Source organism: Rhinolophus hipposideros (assembly GCF_964194185.1).
Source record: "Rhinolophus hipposideros genome assembly, chromosome: 8".
In the NCBI taxonomy this organism is placed as follows: Eukaryota; Metazoa; Chordata; class Mammalia; order Chiroptera; family Rhinolophidae; genus Rhinolophus; species Rhinolophus hipposideros.
Window position 1 is genome coordinate 62810048 of NC_138054.1, and position 20936 is coordinate 62830983.

The 20936-nt window shown below is 52.7% G+C and overlaps 1 protein-coding gene across 2 annotated transcripts; it reads right to left on the reverse strand.

Annotated features, from left to right (window-relative positions):
- Positions 1-1308: 1308 nt before the first annotated feature.
- On the reverse strand, positions 1309-18195 carry DMBX1 (diencephalon/mesencephalon homeobox 1; the record flags this gene model as incomplete). 2 transcript variants are annotated; one of them, XM_081056716.1, is made up of 5 exons in its annotated part: positions 18112-18195; positions 6405-6570; positions 3177-3355; positions 2550-2898; positions 1309-1763 (listed from the first exon to the last, which is right to left on the reverse strand). In XM_081056716.1, exons 2-5 carry the CDS (start codon positions 6556-6558, stop codon positions 1309-1311), a joined length of 1137 nt encoding a protein of 378 aa, XP_080912842.1. In that variant the 5' UTR covers positions 6559-6570; positions 18112-18195. The 2 variants fall into 2 exon arrangements, with proteins under 2 accessions (XP_080912842.1, XP_080912843.1); XM_081056717.1 differs by having other exon boundaries at positions 18044-18181.
- Between the last annotated feature and the right edge of the window lie 2741 nt (positions 18196-20936).

Below are 20936 nucleotides of genomic sequence, written 5' to 3' on the forward strand. Positions count from 1 at the left end.
CAATTAGCTCTGGGACAGAATGGCAACAGAAGCCTGAGACCACACACTACTGTGTGTTTTGCACTCGCTGTGATCAGGAGCTAGAGTTCAACCTTCATTCCTGGCTCAGACACACCCCAGCAATAGACACTAACTGCTCAACCTGGAGGCCAGTTGTGGCAGAGAAGCACCACCTCTGAGAGCACCCCTCCCCCTGCTGCCTCCCTCCAACCAGGGAAGTCTCACCAAAGGGAGGTCTAGAGCCTTGTGGGCAGTCTGGATGAGCGTGGGCAGCAGGCGTCTGTCTTGGAGGTCTTACAGTTAGGGAGGCTGCCATTCTACTGCCTGCCCCAGCCTGACTCCTGCCTTCACTCCCCTCTTCCTCACTCTTAGGAATGGGGTCTCAAAGATGAGAAAAGAGAGAAGAGAACGTGACTCACTACCCCTTCCAGATGTCAGGCCAATGGGACGGTGGGTGTGAGTGCCAGTACCATCTCCTGCCTTCAGCTCTAGTTGTTACGGGGTCTCCAGCTAGAGCTGATCACCTCTACTGGGAATGGAAAGGAACAGCTGCCTAGAGAGTCTGCCAGTACGGGGAGGAGACAGGCAGGCCGGGAAGAAGCAAAAGGAGAGGAACAGGACGAAGCAACATTACTAAAGCCACAGTTTCCAACAAAACACAGCTTGGGAATTGATGACACCAACACAGCCAGCACCTGAGAAAGAAAACAGGGAAGGGTACAAGAGCCACAGGAAACAGATCCAGAGTGGGGAAGGCAGAGGCTGGGGGGAGAGGCTGTAGGGAACAGGCCAGAGGCAGGGCGAGGAGGTCAGGGAAGAAGGAGACAGAGAGAGAGAAGGGAAAGCCAGAGTGAGATGTGGGAGCTGTAGGTGGAGGCAGGGTGACAGCGGAGTGGGCAGGGCGCCTGGGGCAGGCAGGTGCCTGAAAATATAGCTTTATATATTTATATGTATATCTCACATTCCACACATCGATAAACTATGGGGCAGAAGGGATAGGAGGGAGGGAAGAGAGGAGGAGACACTGAGGTGGGAATCTAGCCAGTGAGAGCCTCTCACTCCCCTGGAAAAGCTGGGGGCACCCCAGCCTCTCACCTCCTCCCATTAGCCTCCATGGGATCCAAGCAGGGCCATGCAGAGGGTGTGCAGGTGCGGGCTTCACCTACAGCTGGGGCTCTGGGGGAGGGGGAGAGGGAGCAGGATTCCAGGCCCCAGGATCACTGGGCTCACTGAGTGAGAGCCTTCTGGGATAACCATGGGGCTGGGAGAGGGGCAGCCAAGACCCCTGGCTGGGTTAGAGGCCAGCAGTCAGTTGGGCAGCGTATCGAGTCCCAGGGAGGCCGCGTGCTGCTTGGCCCGAAGCCGCAGGTTCTCGATGCTCGTGGTTTTACTGTTCAGGGCAGCAGAGGCAGGTGCCAGGCCTGCCGGGGGTGCAGGCAGCAGTGGGGACCCCCATACGCCCTGGTGGGCAGCCGCAGCTGCTGACAGGGACTGGTAGTAAGACTGGCAGTGCAGTGAGCCCAGTGGGGCCATGTTGACACCTAGGTAGGGCACTGCGGCGGCAGCAGCTGCCGCAGCAGCAGGGGCTGGACCCCCCACTTCGAAGGAGGAGTAGTGTACCAGGTTGTTGGTGGCCGCCATGTGCTGGCGGAATTGTTCCTGCAGACGGAAGAGACTCAGCGGGGATGAGGAATAGGAGTGAGAGGGGCCCAGGAGGCTGCCCCCGGGGGCTGCAGGAGCAAGGGCCAGGCTGCCTGGAGAATCTGCAAGCAGAAAACCAAGAACTCAAGGGCATTGGTCTGCCAGGAGGGGCTCCCTCAGCCTTCCTACCCCCCCCCAACCCCCCAACCCTCGCCTTGTGCCTCAGACAAGACAGGCTTTGGCTAAACCCATATCCACCTATGTCAGCCAGGGCTGAAGCATCCCTCAGAATCCTGGGAGGGAGACACTCAGGCTTCCTAAGAGAGCCCCAGGGACCCTGCCAAAGCCCCCATGTCTGACTTCGTGGGGACACTGCTTTTCAACGGTTGTCACCTCCCCTCCCCCTCCTGTCCGTAGTTTCCATCCCCCTCTAGCTCTCAGCTCACAATCCCATCCCTCTCTGCCAGGGCTCAGAGTTTGTGTCTGAGATACACCTCATGCCAGAGCTCTGTTCCTTCAAAAACATGGCTCCTGCTGCATGTGGGAATCTCTGGTACCAATGTGGCACAGGTACGTCTGCACTGGTTATTAAAATACAAGAACATTTCCATAATGAGTGATAAATGGCTTTTGCCCTGAGCTCCCCAAGTACTCCTCTCCTGTCACCCAACTCCTCCCCGAGAATCCCCAAGACCTTCCCAGGATTCAGCAACTAAAGAGTGACCACCTGGCACAGGCCTGCTATGGCCGAGTCCTTTCTAATGGGTTATGCCCAAGCGCCACATGTTATACAGGCTGACTCTACCCCCTCTTACCCACCTCACATACCCAGGCCCCTGTCCAGATGGACCTGGCTATTCTCCCTGGGGTGAGCCCCGTGCCCACCTGCAGAACCTGCCCAGCCTCACCTGCCTTGGGGCTGCCCCTCTTGCAGCCCAGACCCTTGCTCTCAGCCCCAGGGCTCTTCTCAGTTTTGGGATCCTCGGCCCCTGCCCTGGGGTCCTCCTCCCGGTCTGGCTGGTCCTCAGGGGCTGACTCACTGGCCGACTGCTCCGATAGGCTCAGGTGCATCTCAGCTGGGGGTTCACCACTGGGCAGGCTGGGGGGCTGGTCAGTCTCCAGCTGGCTGTCTGGTGTTGGGGCCTCAGTCTTGCCTTCCCCGTGGGAGCCCTCAGCCTCCTTCTGCTTCTGGAGCTGCTCTTTCTGCAGGCTGCGCTGCTTCTTCCGGAATTTGGCCCTGCGGTTCTTGAACCACACCTGGGGAGAGGGAGAGGAGCAGTAGGAAGGGGAAGGAAAGAAGTGGAGCTGGGTGTTCCGGGAGGGGATGTGCATGATAACACTGCCCCTGCCCCTCCAGGAAATACACACCCTCAATCCTTTCCAAAACTCCCCTCCTGTCACTGAAGGTGTTCATAGAGATAGACAGCAGTTACACTGTGGCACTGAGGACTGAACTGCTGGCTCCTAGACAGTGGGAAGCCAGACTGATAGGCTGGTGCTTATCCACAAAGTCTAGTTAGAGGAGCGAGTCCTACCTGTACCCGAGCCTCAGGCAGGTTGGTGCACATGGCCAGCCTCTCACGCATCACCACATCCGGGTAGTGAGTCTTCTGGAAGGTCTTTTCCAAGGCCTCGAGCTGCTGAGCAGTGAATGCTGTGCGGCTGCGACGCTGTTTGCGGTGCTGGGAGCCATAACGGGCCTCCAAGATGATGTCTTGAAATGTACAGCCGTTGGAGGGCAAGGAAAGGGGGCCCATTTAATTATGGGAAATGGGTTTTGAGTCTTACCCTCCTCTGACCCACTTCAGATACCCATGCTCTTGCCAGAGCTGGACCCTGGTCGTTTCCCCTTAGAAATCACCCATCCCCTCTCCACAGGGTTGGGTTTTCAAGACTGTGCCACCCCATCACTCGCTCTCAGAACCACAGATAACTCATCTCCATAAACGACTGTCAGGAATGTGATCGAGAGGGGTCTTCCTTATTTGGTTTAGGGAGGAGGTGGACAGGTGGATGGGCAATGCCCTGAGATCCTTAAAGTCCTAGGATACTATGGGTATAATATTCTGAGACTACATAATGTTAATAATCTGTAAATCCATGTCACAAATGTTCTAATGTCTTATGACCCTTAGATTCTGAATACCAATAGAATACTGGCCCCTGACCATGAGAGGCCAGGCTGTGAGCTGGGATTTATTTACAGGGTCTAGTTGGGAGAGGTCTGCTAGGTAGACAGAATTCCCTGGCACTCGACTCTATGTCCTCTTGGTATGAATCTCATTATTCGATGGGCCTATGATGGCAGGACCTGAGGCTCCTACTCTTATGTCTCAATAGAAAGCCTGGCCTCTGGCAGGGCCCTGAGAGCACAGGAAAGGCTTGTTGCGTCCAGTCTTGACCCTTCTGGCTGCTTCCTCAAGGAGGGAAGGACAGACACCAGGTTCTAACCACCGTAGGCTTGGAGGGGAGACAGGGCTGGTGGACCATTGATTCCATAGTCTAGTCCACATGCTGGTAACACGAAAATCACCCAGAATAGATGTCCACGTAGGGTTGGTATCTGGTCTCCGGCCCTTCTACTTCACTAGTTCCTGGAGGATGGACAGTAACCTCACTCCCCTGCTTCCTATCACCCGTGAGTGGATCCTGGACTGCCTATGCTGAAGGGAACCCAAGCTGTGTCAGCCCCTGCAGAGGCTGCTAGAGTCCTTTCCCTGCACTCCAGGTACTAGACAGTCCACTCAACACTCTGGATGAAGAAGGAGGCAACTGGGTGTCCAGGAAGCCTCAGATTTTGGGCTGCTCCTTTTTCAGCTTAAAGAGGGAGACAAACTGGTGCTAATCCCAGCTCTGACTGAGCCCCACACTCATACTGGTCACGCTGAGATAGGGGAGGGAGCAGGGACCTCCCTCAGTCAGCCAAACCCTGGTTGGAGGAGCAATAGCTCAGCATCCTGTTGCTGACTCCAGGGCCTACAAGGGGTGGGTGGTCGCAGCCTGAGAGGCCAGGCTGTCTGTACCATCAGCAAAACCTGCTGGAAGGGGAGGTCTCCATTCAAATGCCCATCTGCAGCTCATGTCCTGCTTAAGAATTAGAGAATTGGGGCGGGGGAAACAGGACAGAGTGCTGAATGAACACTCCAGCTCCACTGGCCTCACCAGCGGAGGTGAGCCTCCAGCTCTGACTCCTCCTTTCTGGGTCTTGGAACACAGTCAGGAGCTAATGTCACCACCAGGTTGGGCACCGGGAATTCACTCCAAAAAAGAAAAGGAGCCATAGCTGGGGCAGGGCTATCTATACCCACATTCCCACACAGGAGACTAATGCCCCCATGCCGATCTGCAGAAGGTGACCAGGGGCTCAGTTTTATTCACTGAGCCCTGCCCTAGGCCTGGCAGTGTCTAACGGAGTGGGAGTGCCTACCCCACTCTCCCTTCCAAGCCAGCACAACTCCCTAGGCAGGTCCTCATATCCAATCCCAGCTCTGTGCCTATGCTCATGCTAATCTCCCGTCCTTGCCTTTTGAAGGCCTAGCTCCTGCTCCATGGCCTCCAGGAAGCCCTCCCTGACTACACCAGTTGATCGTGCTGCTCGGAGCTGCCCCACCATATGGTCCTAGCCACATTCCTCTTGCTGTGCCCTCTCATGGTCTATGGGCACCTGATCTCCTTGGGGATGCCCTGAAGTCCATGAGGACCTCATGGCACAGGGTTGGGTCCACATGGAGTCACCAGCTCTTCAATATTTGGCCTAGGACAGGATGGGGTGGATGGCATCACCTCCCAGGAAATCACACTCCTCACTTATGCCCTCAAATCCTTCCCATGCCCACTGAGAGCTGTCAGGGTAGGGCAACAATCAGTTAAACCAGGAGTCAGGAGGCCAGGCCGCAGCTCCCTCATAGGCACTTACCTTGGGAGTTGAGTAATAATGACCTCTGAGCACCTACCAGTCTGCTGAATACTTTGCATATGTTATCTCGAATAACTTCCCAACCATGCTATGTATGATCACTGCCACTGTTCCCGGTTTATTATGAAGGGGAAAACTGAGGCTCAGAGAAGAGAGGTGGGTGGGCAGACCCTGAAATGGCTGCAAGTCTGTGACTTCAAAGCTCATATTTTTAGCCTTAATGTCATATCCCAACCTCCCGCCCCAACTCAGCCTAGATTTAAGCACTCTAAGCCTCAGTTTCCTTGTCCATATTAAAATGGAGATAATAACCTTTCCTTAATGGAGTTGAATGGTTTGATGCAGAGAGAGAGAGAGAGAGAGAGAGAGAGAGAGAGAGAGAGGGAGAGCCTCACACAGTGCCTGGCGCACCATCAGTGTTTGAAACATGAGAGCCCTCATTATTTCTACAACTCCCTGTGCCTGAAATATCCTCCCCTGGGTATTCCAGCTATAAAATTCTAGGCTAGTGCCTTATGATCCTACCTCAGTCTCCTCATCTGTGAGATAGGCTAACGAATCCCTCCCTCACAGGGTTGCTAAGGGAATTTTGAAGGCATAGGGCAGCTCCAGCGCCCAGCACAGTGCTGGCAACAAAGGGTGCTCTGGATAGTCATGCCTAGATTTTGAATTGACATCTCTCTGTGATGCTAAGTGACCTGGGTCTTCTTGAAAGAACCTCCCAGAGGAAACTTTCCAGTGCTCTTTCCCTCCTATGTTTGTCTTCCAGAGCTTCCTCCCCCAGACCTCTCCACCACCCCCAACCTTTGTAGTCCAGTCCCCAAGGTCCTGTCCCCACAGCCCTTACCTGCCAGGCGCTCAGCCAGCGTAAGTGCATGCACTGATGGCCGATAGTCGGGAGCATGCTGGGCCTGCTGGGCCGCCTGCTGGTGTAGATTGTACATGGCACTGAGCGAGTTCATGGCATGCAGCGAGTAGCCATTTACCCCATAGTGCTGCATCTCGGTATGCGCCTGCAGACAGGGAAGAGGGAGAGGCCACATGAGGCAGGGTATCACACAGTACCTTGGAGGAGATGCTACCTCCAGCGCAGACCCTGATGCCCACCTCACGCCCCAGAACTTCTGCCCCCCCAGTGGAAAGTGTCCTGTCTTGCCCATGACTTAAGAGTGTGAGGGCTTCTGCATTTGTTTCTTTATTCACCTTCTCATTCATTGATTTACTCAGCAAGGCTTATGTAGGGTTTAACCTCTGGGCTCTGGAGTCAGACTGCTTGGGCTGGAATCTCAACTCTGCCACTTAGGAGCTTTGTGGTTTTGGGCAAGTCATTTAATTTCTCTGACCCTCAGTTTCTCCATCTGCAAAATGGGCTAATAATAGTACTGATCTAATGGGGTTATTGCAAGGATTAAGAGAGGCATTTACAATACAGCCTGGTACAAAGCATGTGCTCAAATTGTGTCACTTTTGTGATTTATCAATCCATTTGCTGCTCTACCCAGTCATCTCTTCTTTTAGTCACCCAGGCATTTACTCATTTGTACATTGATTGATTCACTCACACACTTATTATTTATTGAACAAACATCTATTGAGGCTCACATAGGGCCAGATCCGGAGCTGGACTGTGGACATTGAGACATTCACTCTGATGAGATTGTGGATTAAAACCCTAATGTGCTACACAGACATAAGAACACTATTGGTATGACTGTTACGCATTCGCTACCATTACCTCCCTCTATTCTATTTGTACCATATTCCCAAGAAGTAAGCCAGCCAAGAGCAATGAACCCCAATTACAGATGAGTCTACTGAGGCTTAGAGAAAGCACAGTGACATGTCAAGACCACACAGCCAATTCAGGGCCTGCCCCACCCCACATTGCTTCAGCCTGATTCTCTGGTGTCCAAGTCATTAGAGAACACGTTCCTCCTACTGAGATGGCTCAGATCAGCACAAGGCTGCCGAGATCCATCAGCCCCAAGTCTCCTCCGTACTCTCACAATCATCATCTAAGCACCCACCCTGTGTCGACCTGAAATGTCATTTTTGGAAGTTGGTCCAGTGTCTGCAGGCTCCCAAAGACACACAGGTGTTTCCTATTTGCTGGGTGTTGGGGGGAGGGAAGACTGGGGCAATGGCAGGTCCATTTGATAAAAGAATGTGCCAGGTGTCCCCACCCTCACTGAAATGGACAAAGGCTACACAGAACCAAATATCCACAGCGCATGCACACACACACTCAGACACGCATACACACATTTCATGCACAAACACACATACAGGGATATTCTTGGCAAGGCATTCACAGAAGCAGTCATAATCACACACTAACTCAGCAATAGTCACAAATTCAATGTCATTATTCCCACAGTTCCACACAGAGACATTCTTGCAGATATCTATCCATGTAGCAGATATATCTACATACAAATATTACAATCACACACATTCACATTTTACACAAATTCAACAGATATTTGTTAAGCACTCACCTACTAAGTACCAAAGTCCCTGCCTTGTTGGAATTTATATTCCAAGGGAGGAGGGCTGTATAACAACAAATAAATATATGTAATAATGTCGGACAGGAATAAGTGCTCTGAAGAAAAATAAGGAAGAGGAGAATAACAAGAGGAAATGGCGAGATTATTTTAGAACATGTGGTCAGGGAAGTGCTCTCTGATATTTGAAGTAAGTCATGCGAAGCTCTAGGGAAAAGGCTTTCCAGGCAGTAGGAACAGCAAGGACAATGGCATGAGGCATGAAAAGGCTTGGTATGAGTGTGGAACAGCAAGAAAACCAGGGGAGCTGGAGCACAGAGAGGCAGGGAACGAGTGGAGGAAGAGGAGGGGGCCAGATCCCAGAGGGCTCATGGTCCATTGTAAGGAGTTTGAATTTTATCCTGAGTGTGATGGAATCTCCTGGAGGGTCTTGAATAGGGAGTAACATGATACGATTTATTGTTAAAAATCTCACTTTGGCTGCTGTATGGAGAACAGACTGCAGAGGGACAAGAAGAAAAGCAGAGACCAGGCCATTGCAGAAGTTCAAGCCAGCCACTGAGGTACCTGTGGAAGATGCTTGCAGGGCTACAGGAGTGGAGGTGATGAGAAGTGGTCAGATTCGGGACATACTTTGAAGGCAGAATCATCATGATGGCTGGCAGGTTAATTATAAAACGTGAGGAAAAGAAGGCAAAAAAGGATGACTCGAGCTTTTGGCCTGAGCAACTAAGTGAAGATGGGTCATGTCCTGAATCAGGAGCACTGAGAAAGTAGAGGGTATGGGAGGGGGGACCGGAAATTAAACTTCTAGGGGACATGGTAAGTGTGAAATATGGATCCAACTTCTAATACAGATCCAATGTTGGACTGGCAATTAGATACATAAGTTGGGGGCTGAGGGCTGGATTTACAGATTTCTGTTAACACTCACACATAACACCTACCAACACATTTACTTACAGAAGCCCACTCTATGCACCATAAATATGATCCCAAAGGCAGAGATCTAAGAGAAAAGAATGATGGACATGGTGACGTAATATGTTTAAACATTGTATAATAGAATATATCATAAACAATAAACCTGGAAAAATATCTACCATATAAACGACATAGCAAAATTGATAAAAAATATTAGCAAAAATAAAACAGAATATCCATAATATATGAAGAGCTCTCATAGAGAAACAAAAAGATAGTCACCTTAATAAAAGATGGCCAAATAAATGAAGAGACAGCTTATTAAGGAAGAAACACAAATATCCATATGACATATGACAAGAAAAGCTCAGCCTGATTTGTAACCAAAGAAATAAAAATAGAAACCCATTTTTCACCAATCAGATTAGCAAATATGAAGAAAAATTGTTACCCAGGGTTATTTAGGGGAGTGGGAAATGGTCCTTCTACCTCCTGACAAAAACGCTTTTTAGACCCTGCATCAAAAGCCTTTAGAGAGCATCATTTGATTCGACAAATCCATTTCCAGAAATTTATCCTTCAAGTATGCAGAGATATGTGTATAGGAATATTTATCATGGCTCTGCTTATAATGGCAAACAATTGGAAACTTCACTGTCCATTGAGAGAGGATTAGTTCAGCAGATGAGGGGACAGTCATGCCAGAAATGGAATACGTTGCCACAGTTTAAAACAATGATGTGTATCTGTATGTGCTGATGCTGACAATATATTGTTGAGTGGAAGAAATAGGTAACAATATGCATGATGTGATTCCATTTTTGTAATATATGTATAAAAATGCATAGGGAAAAAAAGTCTGGAAGGTTATACCCTGAAATGTTAACAGAGGTTATCTCCAGGAGAAAGCAGATGGGATTACAGGTGATTTTCACATTTATACTATTTTTTTCTTTCCTTTTTTGAGGGTGGGGGTTGGGGGTTATCCATGTGTTCCAATGGAGCCAGGCTCCAAAATGTGTCATAAGCTCCAGGTGTGAAAGAGGGAACAGAGTTTAGAAGTAATATGACCCATCCCCTCCCTCCACCCCTACTGGGCTGGAATGCCCTCCCCCACAAAACTCTGGCTTTGTTGCTTTAAAACTCACTGCTGTTAATGTGGTGACATTTTAATTGACTTAATTATTGCTGATCCCACAGTTTTTGACACACAACCAGTCTTTATTAACTGAAGCCAGGAGAGGTACCTCTCTCAGCCCCACAACTCCCCCAGCTCACTGGCCCTCTGAAGATCTCTAAGACCTCCCCAGTTGGGCATCTGCCCATCCCTCCAGCCTGATGCTCTCCCCCTCCCCAGCACCCAGCAATACCAGATTACCTGCCACTCCCTTTTGTCCCCTCCATGCTATTGCTCCTGCTGAGCCTTCCACCTGAAACACCATTCCCTGCCCTCCCCCCTCACCTGACCAGTTCCTCTCCATCAAGGCCTAGTTCAACTGATATCTCCTGGGAAATGGGGTCTTCCCCACCTCGTCCCTAAGAAGGCATATCTCCCCTCTCTAAGCTCCAGATAGCTGCACATAGGTCACAGAAATGATGGTGACAACAATAGCTACCATTTACTGAACACGCTCTCTGTGTGTTCACCACACAAGGCACCTTCCATGGATTTTCTTAATTCTAGTACCTGAGTACATTTCTTTGTCCCCTGATAGACTGAGCTCCTTGAGGGCAGAAAGTGTATCTCATGCATTCTGTACTCCCCAGCCCAGCCCAAATCACAGGGTCTGGCACAGAGGCAGGCTCAAGAGATGAGGATCAGATGAATTAATTAATAACAGCTATTTATTAAGTGCCTCGGATATATCAGACATCTCCATCATTCCTCCCAATGCCCCAGGAGGTAGGGACTGTTATTATCCCCATCTTACAGATGCGGAAATAGAAGGTGAGAAAGCTTGGATAATTTGTAAAAGGCCACGCCTGCTAGCTAGGAAGTGGTGGAACAGGTTTCCACAGGTGAGGTTCTTCCAACTAGCTAGTATTTCCTAAGCACAGTCACCCAGGCTTTTCCTCCAGCATGTCCCATTCCCTGACATCTAGCATCTCTGATTTGACCCAAGGCAACAGGACAACAATAGAGAAAAAGCACATTTCCCTTGGTGTGTATGCTCATGTGTGCACATGTATCTGCATGTGTGCACGTGTGTTGTGAGATGAGGCTGTGTGTGAGCCCAAATCTTCCCAGTTGAGCTCTTCTCTCCCCAGCCTCACACTCCTATTCCTCACTTCAGGGGGACATCAGAGGTCTCCTCTGAGGCCCTAGGGGGACCCTTGTCTGCGGATGATGCTTATCATCTGAGCTGCACATACGTGGCACCACACAGTCACCTGTCTGCAGCTCCTCTCACTGGTCATGTGGGGCCAGGCCTGTACTCAGCCTGCCTGCAGTGGACCATATAACAGTGTGCGCATCTGTGTTTATGTAGGTATTTAGTTATTTATATCTCTGTGGGTGTGCATGTCTGCGGGCTTATGTGTATGACCAGAGCAATGTACACTAAATGTTACCCTCTGAAGTCATCTGACCCTGAACAAGGTCTGACGGAAAACAAGAGCAAAACACAAAGAGAAAGAAAGAAAAGCAAGCGGATGGCGTTGATGCAGCGATGTAGAAAGACCGATCAACACAGAGAAAATAAATAGATTTGTCTTTTCCATGTTTTGTTTCTGCAACACCTCGCACAGAGCCTGGTACACAGACAGTGCTTAGTAAATAACAAATGTTGAATAGATAATAAAGAACCACGGGCTAAAACATAGTGAGAGAGGCAGGTCCACTACAGACCAGTATGGTCCTCAAGGTGGAATGGACACTCAGAGCCCCGGTCCCACAATTTCCTCCATCTGCAGGACTATAAGCCTGAGTTTGGGGGGAACCCTGCCCAGGGGGCCCTTTTCCAGAAATAGGGGTAGTCCAGACCTGTCCCTGGGGTCCTCAGCCAGACAGGCCCAGCAGCTGGAGCCCTACTCACATCCAGTTCTGAGTGCTGTTGGTCCTACAGGGAAGCCAAGAGCCACCCAGGCTGTAGTCCTACAGGGCTTGCGGGAGCCTCTAAACAGGGCCCTGCACTCCTGGCCTCAGGCCGGGCCCTGCGTGGGCTCAGCCCACTGCACACTCCAAACAGAATCAATTATATATTTAAAAGGTGCCGCCCCGCAATTCCTGGCGAGCCAGGAGAGCCATCCATCATGGTGCGGCCGCGTTTCACAAGCTGTCGAATTGTGCTTACATTGGTTAAAAGAATCTTTATATTTCATTAAGCAAGCAGATCGGCGGATCTCCCGCCACAGGCGCCATATAGATGGCTTTAATTTTCCAAATCTGCAAATGCATCCGTTATGTCCCCGCGTCGCTGCTGGCTGCGGCCTAATGCCCAGCCAATCGAAGAATCAAGCAGAATTTTATTAGGGAGCATTTTTTATAAATTAACAGCAGCACTGCTAGGAAACCACACGCAAAGCGTCTTTGATTAAAAGGAAAGTGGACCCTTCCTTTGGTCACACCCAGGCTCAGCCTTCCCACAGGCCTACCCCGTTTCTCTTCACCTCTTCCTCTCCTTTTCTGAACTTTTAATTCTCCTCAGTTTCTTCTCATTCCCATGCACAGTGGGGGAACAACTTTGTTTAAAGGAAAGGGGAAAAAGCAGGAGGGAGAAGAACCAACATTCTCAGAGCGACTTGCCTCCTCTGTTCCAAGCATGGTCAGACACATTATCTTATTAACAATGACAGCTGCTTTTACCCAATATTTACAAGCCAAGCCTTCTTACACTCACTCAACATAACCCTACCAGGTAGGAATTATTATCCCCATTACATGAATGCGAAAACTGACTCAGGGAGGTAAAGTCACCTGCCCAACGTCTCACCATGAGTAGATGGTACAGGCAGGACTCCGGGTCTCTGAGCATCTACCTGGTGTTTATTTCCAGAATGTGGCCAAGAGATAGGCCCTGGGGAGGACTAGCCCTAGGAGGGATTGCAAGGTAGACTGTTGACATGGACTTCCTTCCTTGAGAAATGCTGATGCAACTTCAGCCCTGGACGTTCCCCAGTGATCCTCTGGGAAGAGGCCCCTGCAGCTGTCCCTCCTGCCTAGCAGTGTGGAGACCAAAACGACTTTTGTTCAGCAGACAGAACACGAATACATGAACCCAGGAGCACCAGGCCAGAGCACCTGCCCCAACCCCAGGCTGCTATCTGACCTTGGCTAGGATCCTACCATTTCTGACTTCTTCTGCTATGACACTGACCCAGTCATGAGAAGGGTGTTACCCAGAGCTTGCCAGCCCATTGAAGGGGTCTGAGGAGGAACGATTCCTTTGTGGGTGTGTGTGTGAGTGTGAGTGTGCGTGTGCATGTGCATGTGCATGTGTATGTGTGTGCGTGTGTGTTAGCTAAACAAGATGACCTGGAATTCTTCCAGCTCTGAGTTAGTGGGCCCAAGATTTTAAGGGAAACCTGTGCCTGGCACACGCTAGATACTCAACTATATTAACTTCATTAATTTCTTGTCCCAACTCTATGAGGGAGGCAATATTATTATCTCCACTATACAGATGAGGAATTGAGGCTCAAGGAAAATGGGTGACCGTTGGCTGTTTGGGAATAGGGAAGGCTGAGCTCCCATCCCAATAAGTACCCCTAATCCTACATCAGTCCTTAGTCCTGAGTTACCAGGAATTCACAATGGGAACATATGATACAAGGGGGTACCCAACCCTTGCCCTACCCTGACCAAGGACCCTGCAGGCACAAGGTCTGGGGGCAGACTGGAGATGAGGATATCCCACCTGCAGACTTTCAAATGCTGTGTATTTTATAGGAGCTCTAAGAGCCCCAAATCCATTCTAAGGTCCCTGATGAACCCTCCAAGCTCCCTGAAACTCAACTGTCAGTATCAGGCTCGCAAAGGTGCAGAAAGCCCAGGAACCAGCTTCTTCCTCACCCTGGACCCGACTAGATTGCTCCCAGCCATACACCCAGGGGGTGGGACAAGGCACCAACAATTCAACGATTCTATGTGGCCAGCAAGGCCACAAGGAATAACCAAGGACACATTCTAGAGATGTACAGAAGGACTAATGACTGACAATGTGACATCATTTACTTCTGGGTGTCTAAGAGCTGGGGAGTCTGGGGTACGTCCACTTTCCTTAGATCCTCTTTGCCCTGGGTTGCAAATATCTGCCCCTCTGCTCCATCAGTGCACACTTAAACCTGTTTCCATTTCCCCCACTTAAAATAAATGAGCCCATTTCTCAGACCAGTTATCTCTGGTCCCTTCAAATCCAATTATTTATTTATTTATTTATTTATTTATTTATTTATGTTAAGGATGGCGCAGCTCAAAGTAGCCTATGTGGGGATCGAACTGGCAACCTTGGTGTTAGTAGCAACCTGCACTAACCAGCTGAGCTAACCGCCCCCCCCCCCAAACAAATCCAAATTTCTTGAAAGGTATTTCCAAATTCGTCATCTCTTCCTCCCCTTCAGCTCACTCCTAACCCACTGCACCACCACCACTGAGACACAGCTCTCCAAATTCACTATGTTACTGCCTCCTACTCTGGGAACACTGTCCCCCTACCAGCATTACCTGGAGAATTCCTGATTCCTCACTCTAGGCTTAGGCACCCCGTTCTCCAGGAAGCCACCCCTGCTACCACAGGCTAGGTCAGTTGACTTCTTTGAATTCCTATTATAGCATTACCTCATCAAATTGTAGTTGCCCATTTGCCTGCCCTTCGCCAGAGATATAACTATTTCTGCCAGCCATCTTAATAGAGTCCTGACAGGCAGCATCTAATTTAATCCTGACAACAATCTCATAATTCCCATTTGATAAGAAAGCTGAGACCCAGAGAGGTCAAGTCACTTGCCCGAAGCCACACAGCTAAGCAGCTTAGCTAAGATGGAATTCAGGGGGTCTAACTCCATAAAGTGTGAACTCAGTGCTCACCTCACCTTCAGACCCAGTACTTAGTACCCAGCACAAGGACCATTAGACATTCATTCCACAAATAAAGATAGAGACACTATTTACCAGTCAGCGGATTCTGGGGTAGTGTAATGAGTTTCAGCTCTAGGGATCAGACTTCAGGGGAAATGCAGATGGTCAGATGCCCTGGGTGAGGGGAGACTAGCTCTGGGAGATGTGTGAATGGCAGCAGAGCCTAGAACTGAATGAGCCAGTCTCTTCCTCACCCTTCCTGACCTGCCTTATCCCATGCCCCCACCAAAAGCCAAGCCACCTCCTGGCCATAGCTGCAGCCCTGAGTTTGCCACAGAGGCCTGACCCTGTTCCACACAGCCCTGGTCACTGCTCTCACCTAAGCCATGCCCCATCCCCTAGTGGCATTTGATACAGGCACCATGACCCCTACATTACTACCATTAACACTACACTGCCTGATCCATGTAGGTAGGCAACGGCCCATTGTCGATGTCCAGAATCTCTGCCATTTCCCCTCCAGCTCAGCGCCCCCAAAGTGGTCCTGGAGTTGGAGCTAAGGACCTCAGACAGGTGGGCTTCAGGTTGTGAGGCTTTGCAAGAGTCCGATCAGATGGGCTGCTGGACTCTGAGCACCTAGAACTCAATTCCTCAAAGGAGATTCTCACCTCCCCTCTTGGCTCAGGGATCAAGGAGCGAGGGGCACTGGCAGGGGAGAGCGCCAGGGTCTGGGGTGGGTGTCAGGACATGCCACGCCCCCCGGCCCTCTGGAGGAGCCCAGGCGCTTAGTTTCCTACACAAACTGTTATCCATTAACATCCAATTATCCCTCGGTCCGAGCCATTAATTATAAATCAGCCGCTAATTGGGGTAATTAGCCCCCCGCAGGCTAATGGGCCGAGACTGAAGGAGGCCCCTCCCGCCTACATCCTCGGGTTTTCCGAGGTCCTTAATTTGGGGGAGAGGGTGCAAAGAAATCAGGCGGCTGGAGCTAATTTTTTTTTTCAGGTAGTGAAATGTGGCAAGGGGAGAGAGAAAAGATAGAGGCCAGTTTTTGTTGTTTTTTTCTCAAATGCCCTCCAGCATGGGCTCTTGAGGGCAGGCTGGCACGGAGAAGGCCTGACCGCAGGCTCTGGGAGTAGAACTGCCAGGATAATTGCTTGATTCTCCGCTTCCTTTCCAGCATAGATTCAGCTAGAGCGCCAGAGATGAAGACCGAGGAGACTTGGATGGAGCCCGGGTAGAGGAGACAGGGTGAGCCACCAGCACTTTCCTGGCTTCTCATGGTGTGGAGGAGGCCGCCTCGCTCTCCCAGTTTGCCTGGGCCGGTGAGTCCTGCGGGGACGAACTGGGCCACTCTAGGCTCATCCAAACCCAGGCCAGGCCTGGAAACGGGGACTGTGGAGTCCCTGCAGAGCCGCAGCTCAGGCCCAGGTGCGAGTCTCTGGCGGCTGGAGGACCCCGGGAAGAGGTGTATCATGCCGGCTCAGAGAGCCAGGTTCCCACTGTGCACGCGGATAGATAGCTACAGGGCCCCGCAGCCCACCGGACACAAACCAACCCTGGCAGATAGAGCTGTGGGAACTGGAAGTGGATGCGAGATCCGCTGGGCTCCAGTGACCTTGGGGCGCACTGCAGCAGCGCCCGCAGTGGCGGTAAACTGTCCGACAGAGTGACAAAGTCTGGGAAGTGCACTCGGGCCTGGAGACAGTGGATCCAGGGGACTGTCCTTTGCAGTTGCCAGAAACCTGGCTAAAGTCCAAAGAACAGCTGGGGCCAGAGCTGGAATCCCCGGTCTGTGCGAACTGCAGCACAGGGGACGGGTCAAATAAGTTGTCCGAAGAACGGACGGGTGACTAAAAGGTAAGAGAAATCACTGGATGGCAGGGAGGCAGGAAAGGACAACGGAGAGTCCAGTTCAGTGCATTTTCTTACCATAGGGGAAACTGAGGCGCAGGGAGGAGCATTAACTTGCCTAAGGTCAGAGAGGTGTACTCAGTGCGGGAGGAACGTCTGGACCTGACCACACGCTCTACTGGAAGCTCACGCGTCCCCCCAGCACCCCTCCCTACCCCGCCCGCCTGCTCTGTAATGGGCTTTGGCGGGCGGCGGCGGCGTCGCCCGGGGCCTTGATTAGATATTTATTGCTGTCATTTACATGGGCACCGCGGGGCGGCCGAGCGGGACAGTGAGGAGGGGCGGGGGAGGGGGAGAGGAATGGGAACGTGGGGGGAGGTGGGGGCTGGCTCTAGGAGACCAGAGACTGGGCAGGGGAACTGAGCGATGAAGCCCAGAGAAAGCAGCGGGAATGGGGAGCGTAGAGGCTGGGCATCAGTTGTAGACACACCCGCCCTTGGGCTGCGCTGAACCAGCTGGAGAGGTGGGGCTGTTGACCTTCACCCTTGTGTGTGGGGGTGTCTCCAAGTGATACCCGTGAGTCCCGTTTGTTTTTAACCTGTGTGTACATAACTGTCAAAAGGCTTTGTGCCCAGCATTTCTGCCTGTGTGTCCCTATGTGTGTGTGTCCCTCTACCTGTGTGACTTCTCACCTGGGTGTGCCTGAGTGAGCTACCCATCGTCCAGGTAACTAACCCATGAGTCCAACTGTGTCGTGGTCAGAGTGCGTCTGTGTGTGTCCCAGCGTGTCCATCAATCTGGACTGCCTGAAAATGTGTGTGTGTGTGTGTGTGTGTGTGTGTGTCCAGGATTAGTTCAGAGATGGGAGGCTGTGCTGCTAGGTCAATTTCTCCCCTGTTGCCCCCTAAAACCTACAGGCATTTTGGGCTCGGTGGAGCATCACCCATTCCAGCCCTGACCTGGCCAGACTACTGTCAGCCCAGGGTCCTCTAGAAACTTTGTTTTCTTCTTAAGAGCCACTAGGCAACGTGTGAGTGTGTGTGTGTGGAAGGGGTCCCCAGTGCAAGCTGTGTTTTGTCCTGGAGCAGAGAAACGGCTACAATTTTGTGACCACACAGGATCTCATATGTGACAGTATCGGGGACAGGGGTTCAAGGACACTCCCACCCCCCAAATACTCACCGGTCGCCCTTGAAGCTGACCCTCCAGCCGCCATCAAGCGGAGCCCATCCCGAGGCGGAAGTGCTCACCTTCGCGGTTGTCTTCGCCTGGGGCGGGTTACCACTCCTCTGCACCTTTGCTCCTCTGTTCCGATTTCGATGCGGGGTCTGTGCGGCCGCAGCCAGGGTTTCTCGTCCTTGCAGGTGTCCGCGCCCCTAAGGTCTGCGGGGTTGGGGAAAGGTGTTTAAGCCCCCTCCTGAGTAGCGATTCCCCGCTCCTAGTCCAAAAACTGTCTACCCGGGCCACAGAGGAGAGGAATTTGAGCCAATTATCCGGATAATTTGTTCTCACTAGGCAGCAAAATCGATTTTTTTCTGACCGCCTACACACATTCGTACAGCTGGTTAGCAGAGAGGGGAGGTAGGGACTAAATTCACCGAGTCTTAGGTCAGAATGGCTTCCCCCTTTAGGGGACAACTGGCAAAGAGAAGTGAAACGCGAATCCCCCAAAAACTGAAAACAACTCTCCACCCCACCTAAAACTAATAGGCGACAGGACTTCCTAGGAAGACGCCGGACCGGCCAACCCGCGTGCAGCGCACAGGATCCGGAGCTCGGATGAGGGGAAGAGACACCCGCCACCGGCGGTCGTGGCTGCGAGCTGGGAACCTGCAGTTTCCGCGGCGGCAGCGCGAACGATCTCTTCGCTGCGAACAGCCTCTGGCCCGCAAGGCCCATCCAGTTAGTAAAGCCCTCCTTTCTCCTGAAACCGGAGCTGCCCCAGAAAACCAGCAGCCGCCCCGCCGGCCCAGGGTCTCTAGAGACTTTCCTAAAACGAAAAAGACCGTCCGGTGCCCGGGGCAGAAACCGCCCTGAAGCTGCGCTCCAGGCTCTGCAGGTTCCCTGCTGGGGTGGGGAGAGCGGATTCCAAACACATAAAGGGGGCGTAAAGGCCGCGGACCCCAGCCTCCTTTTACCCTCCAATCCGGACTCCCTCATCCGACAAATCACAACACCGAGGGGCCCCCACACCTACACACACACTGGAATACAGGGAAAATTGACGACCCAAATTCAGGGCGAATTTGGAGAAGTTCGGCTCAAGCCCCGTGCGCTCACCACCAGGGCAGCTGCGGCCCCTGCGCAATGTCCGGGAACTTGTGACTGATCCGAGAGAAAGTTCAGGCGGCGATGTCCAGGGCACTACTTGTTCCCGTCCGAGAGCGGTCACGGCCACCAGGGTGGGAGGCCCAGAGAGAAGAGACCCCGGCAGCAGCCGCAGCCTCCCAGACCTTCCGCCGCTCCATCCACACACCGCGAGAGCGGCTCCAGTTCTAGCCCCAGCCTGCGGGGTCCCCGCCGGAGCTCTCCGTACCCTCGCCAGCCGAGGCCACCGGACACAAAACGAATTCCAGGGAACTAGACCCGCTGCGCCCCAAACACCCACTTGGGGGACCCTAGCCCGAGGCCGCGTTTATGAGGTTGGAGGATGGCTGACCGAGGAGCCAACCCTAACTGGAAAATTCGTGCGAAATCGCAAACCAAGAGAAAAGGCGCGCTCGCCGCTGGCGAAGTTTGAGCGGGAGCCGCGCGGACTGGACCGGAGCCGGATCCTGGACAATGCCCTGGGCATCACGGGGCTCGCTGGGCGTTGTGGACGCGGAAGATGGGGGCGCATGGAAGGCCCCTGCGCTCCAGGGTGGGAACCTGGGCGGCGGGCCGCGCCCCCTCCCCAGTCCGGGCCCCAGGCTCCGCGACGCCCCAGGCCGCATCTGCTCCGCATTACCCCGGCCACCTCCTCCCTACCCCCTCCAAACTGAGAAGGATTTGTCTCCGCTTAATATCCAAACCTTTTTTGTATTTATTTTTTTTCAGGGGCGAAGTAATATTTTCCAAATGAGGCAAAACCGTGACGGATCCGAAGCGTTCTCTGCGGGTGCCTGCGTCTCCGCGGGCCGAGGCTTCCGTCTCTGCCTCGGCGCGTTTCTGCCTACAGTTCGCTCTCCTCTCTCCTTCGGCCTCCGGAATTTCGCGTCCTGCGCGTTTTCTGGCTCTAGGTTGCTCGCTCTCTCTGACTCCGTTTTCTGCCCTGGACGTCGTTCCCCCTGCCTCACCGTGCGTGTCTCTCTGTCTCTCCCTGACTCTGTCTCTTTGGCCTTCCCCTTGGCTTCCTCTATCCCGGCGCAGTCTGTCTCCAAGTTCCTGGCCCCACGCAAACTTTCCGATCCTCCTAGCTGGCAAGGGACTGTAGGACCACAAGAAGGGAAGCGGTCCCCCGGGCTCTCCGCCTGCGGCCTCCCGCCCCGGCACCCCTCCCGGCTCGGCCCCGCCGGCCCCGCCCGCTCGCACCTGGTCTCTCCGCTCCGCGCCACCGCCAACGCTGCCATCTACGCGCGCCGTGGCCGGAGCTGGAGTTTTAAACGGCGTTTCCCGGGCGCCCGGCGCGGGCCCACTGGCTCCCTAATGGCCCCAGTGTCTGCCAATCACGCGCCGCTCCCGCCCCCGGCCCGCCCTGCCGGTACAGCTGAGCGGCTCTCCGCCTAGGTGGCCGGGGTCTGACCGTCGGTGGGTCTGTGGGCCCGGCCAGCGTCCGTCATCTCCTCCGAATCTCGGTCTCTTGGTTTCCCTGCCGGGATCTCTGCAGAAGCCGCAGGCCGATCGCTGGAGCGAGGAGGGGTCTTGAGAAACCTTCCCTTCCCAAGGCCTCACCCGAGCCTTGGTGGGGTCTGGAATAGCATTAGGGTCCCTGGCGATGGCGTAGGGGCGACCTGATTGACTCCCTTCCCCACCGTCCCTCTAAGATTAGTCCCGAGTTGAGCTCGCAAGCGCGCGCGCGCGCGCACACACACACACACACACACACACACACACCCTCTCTGTATCACTTCCACACCACCCACAGACCTGCCACCCC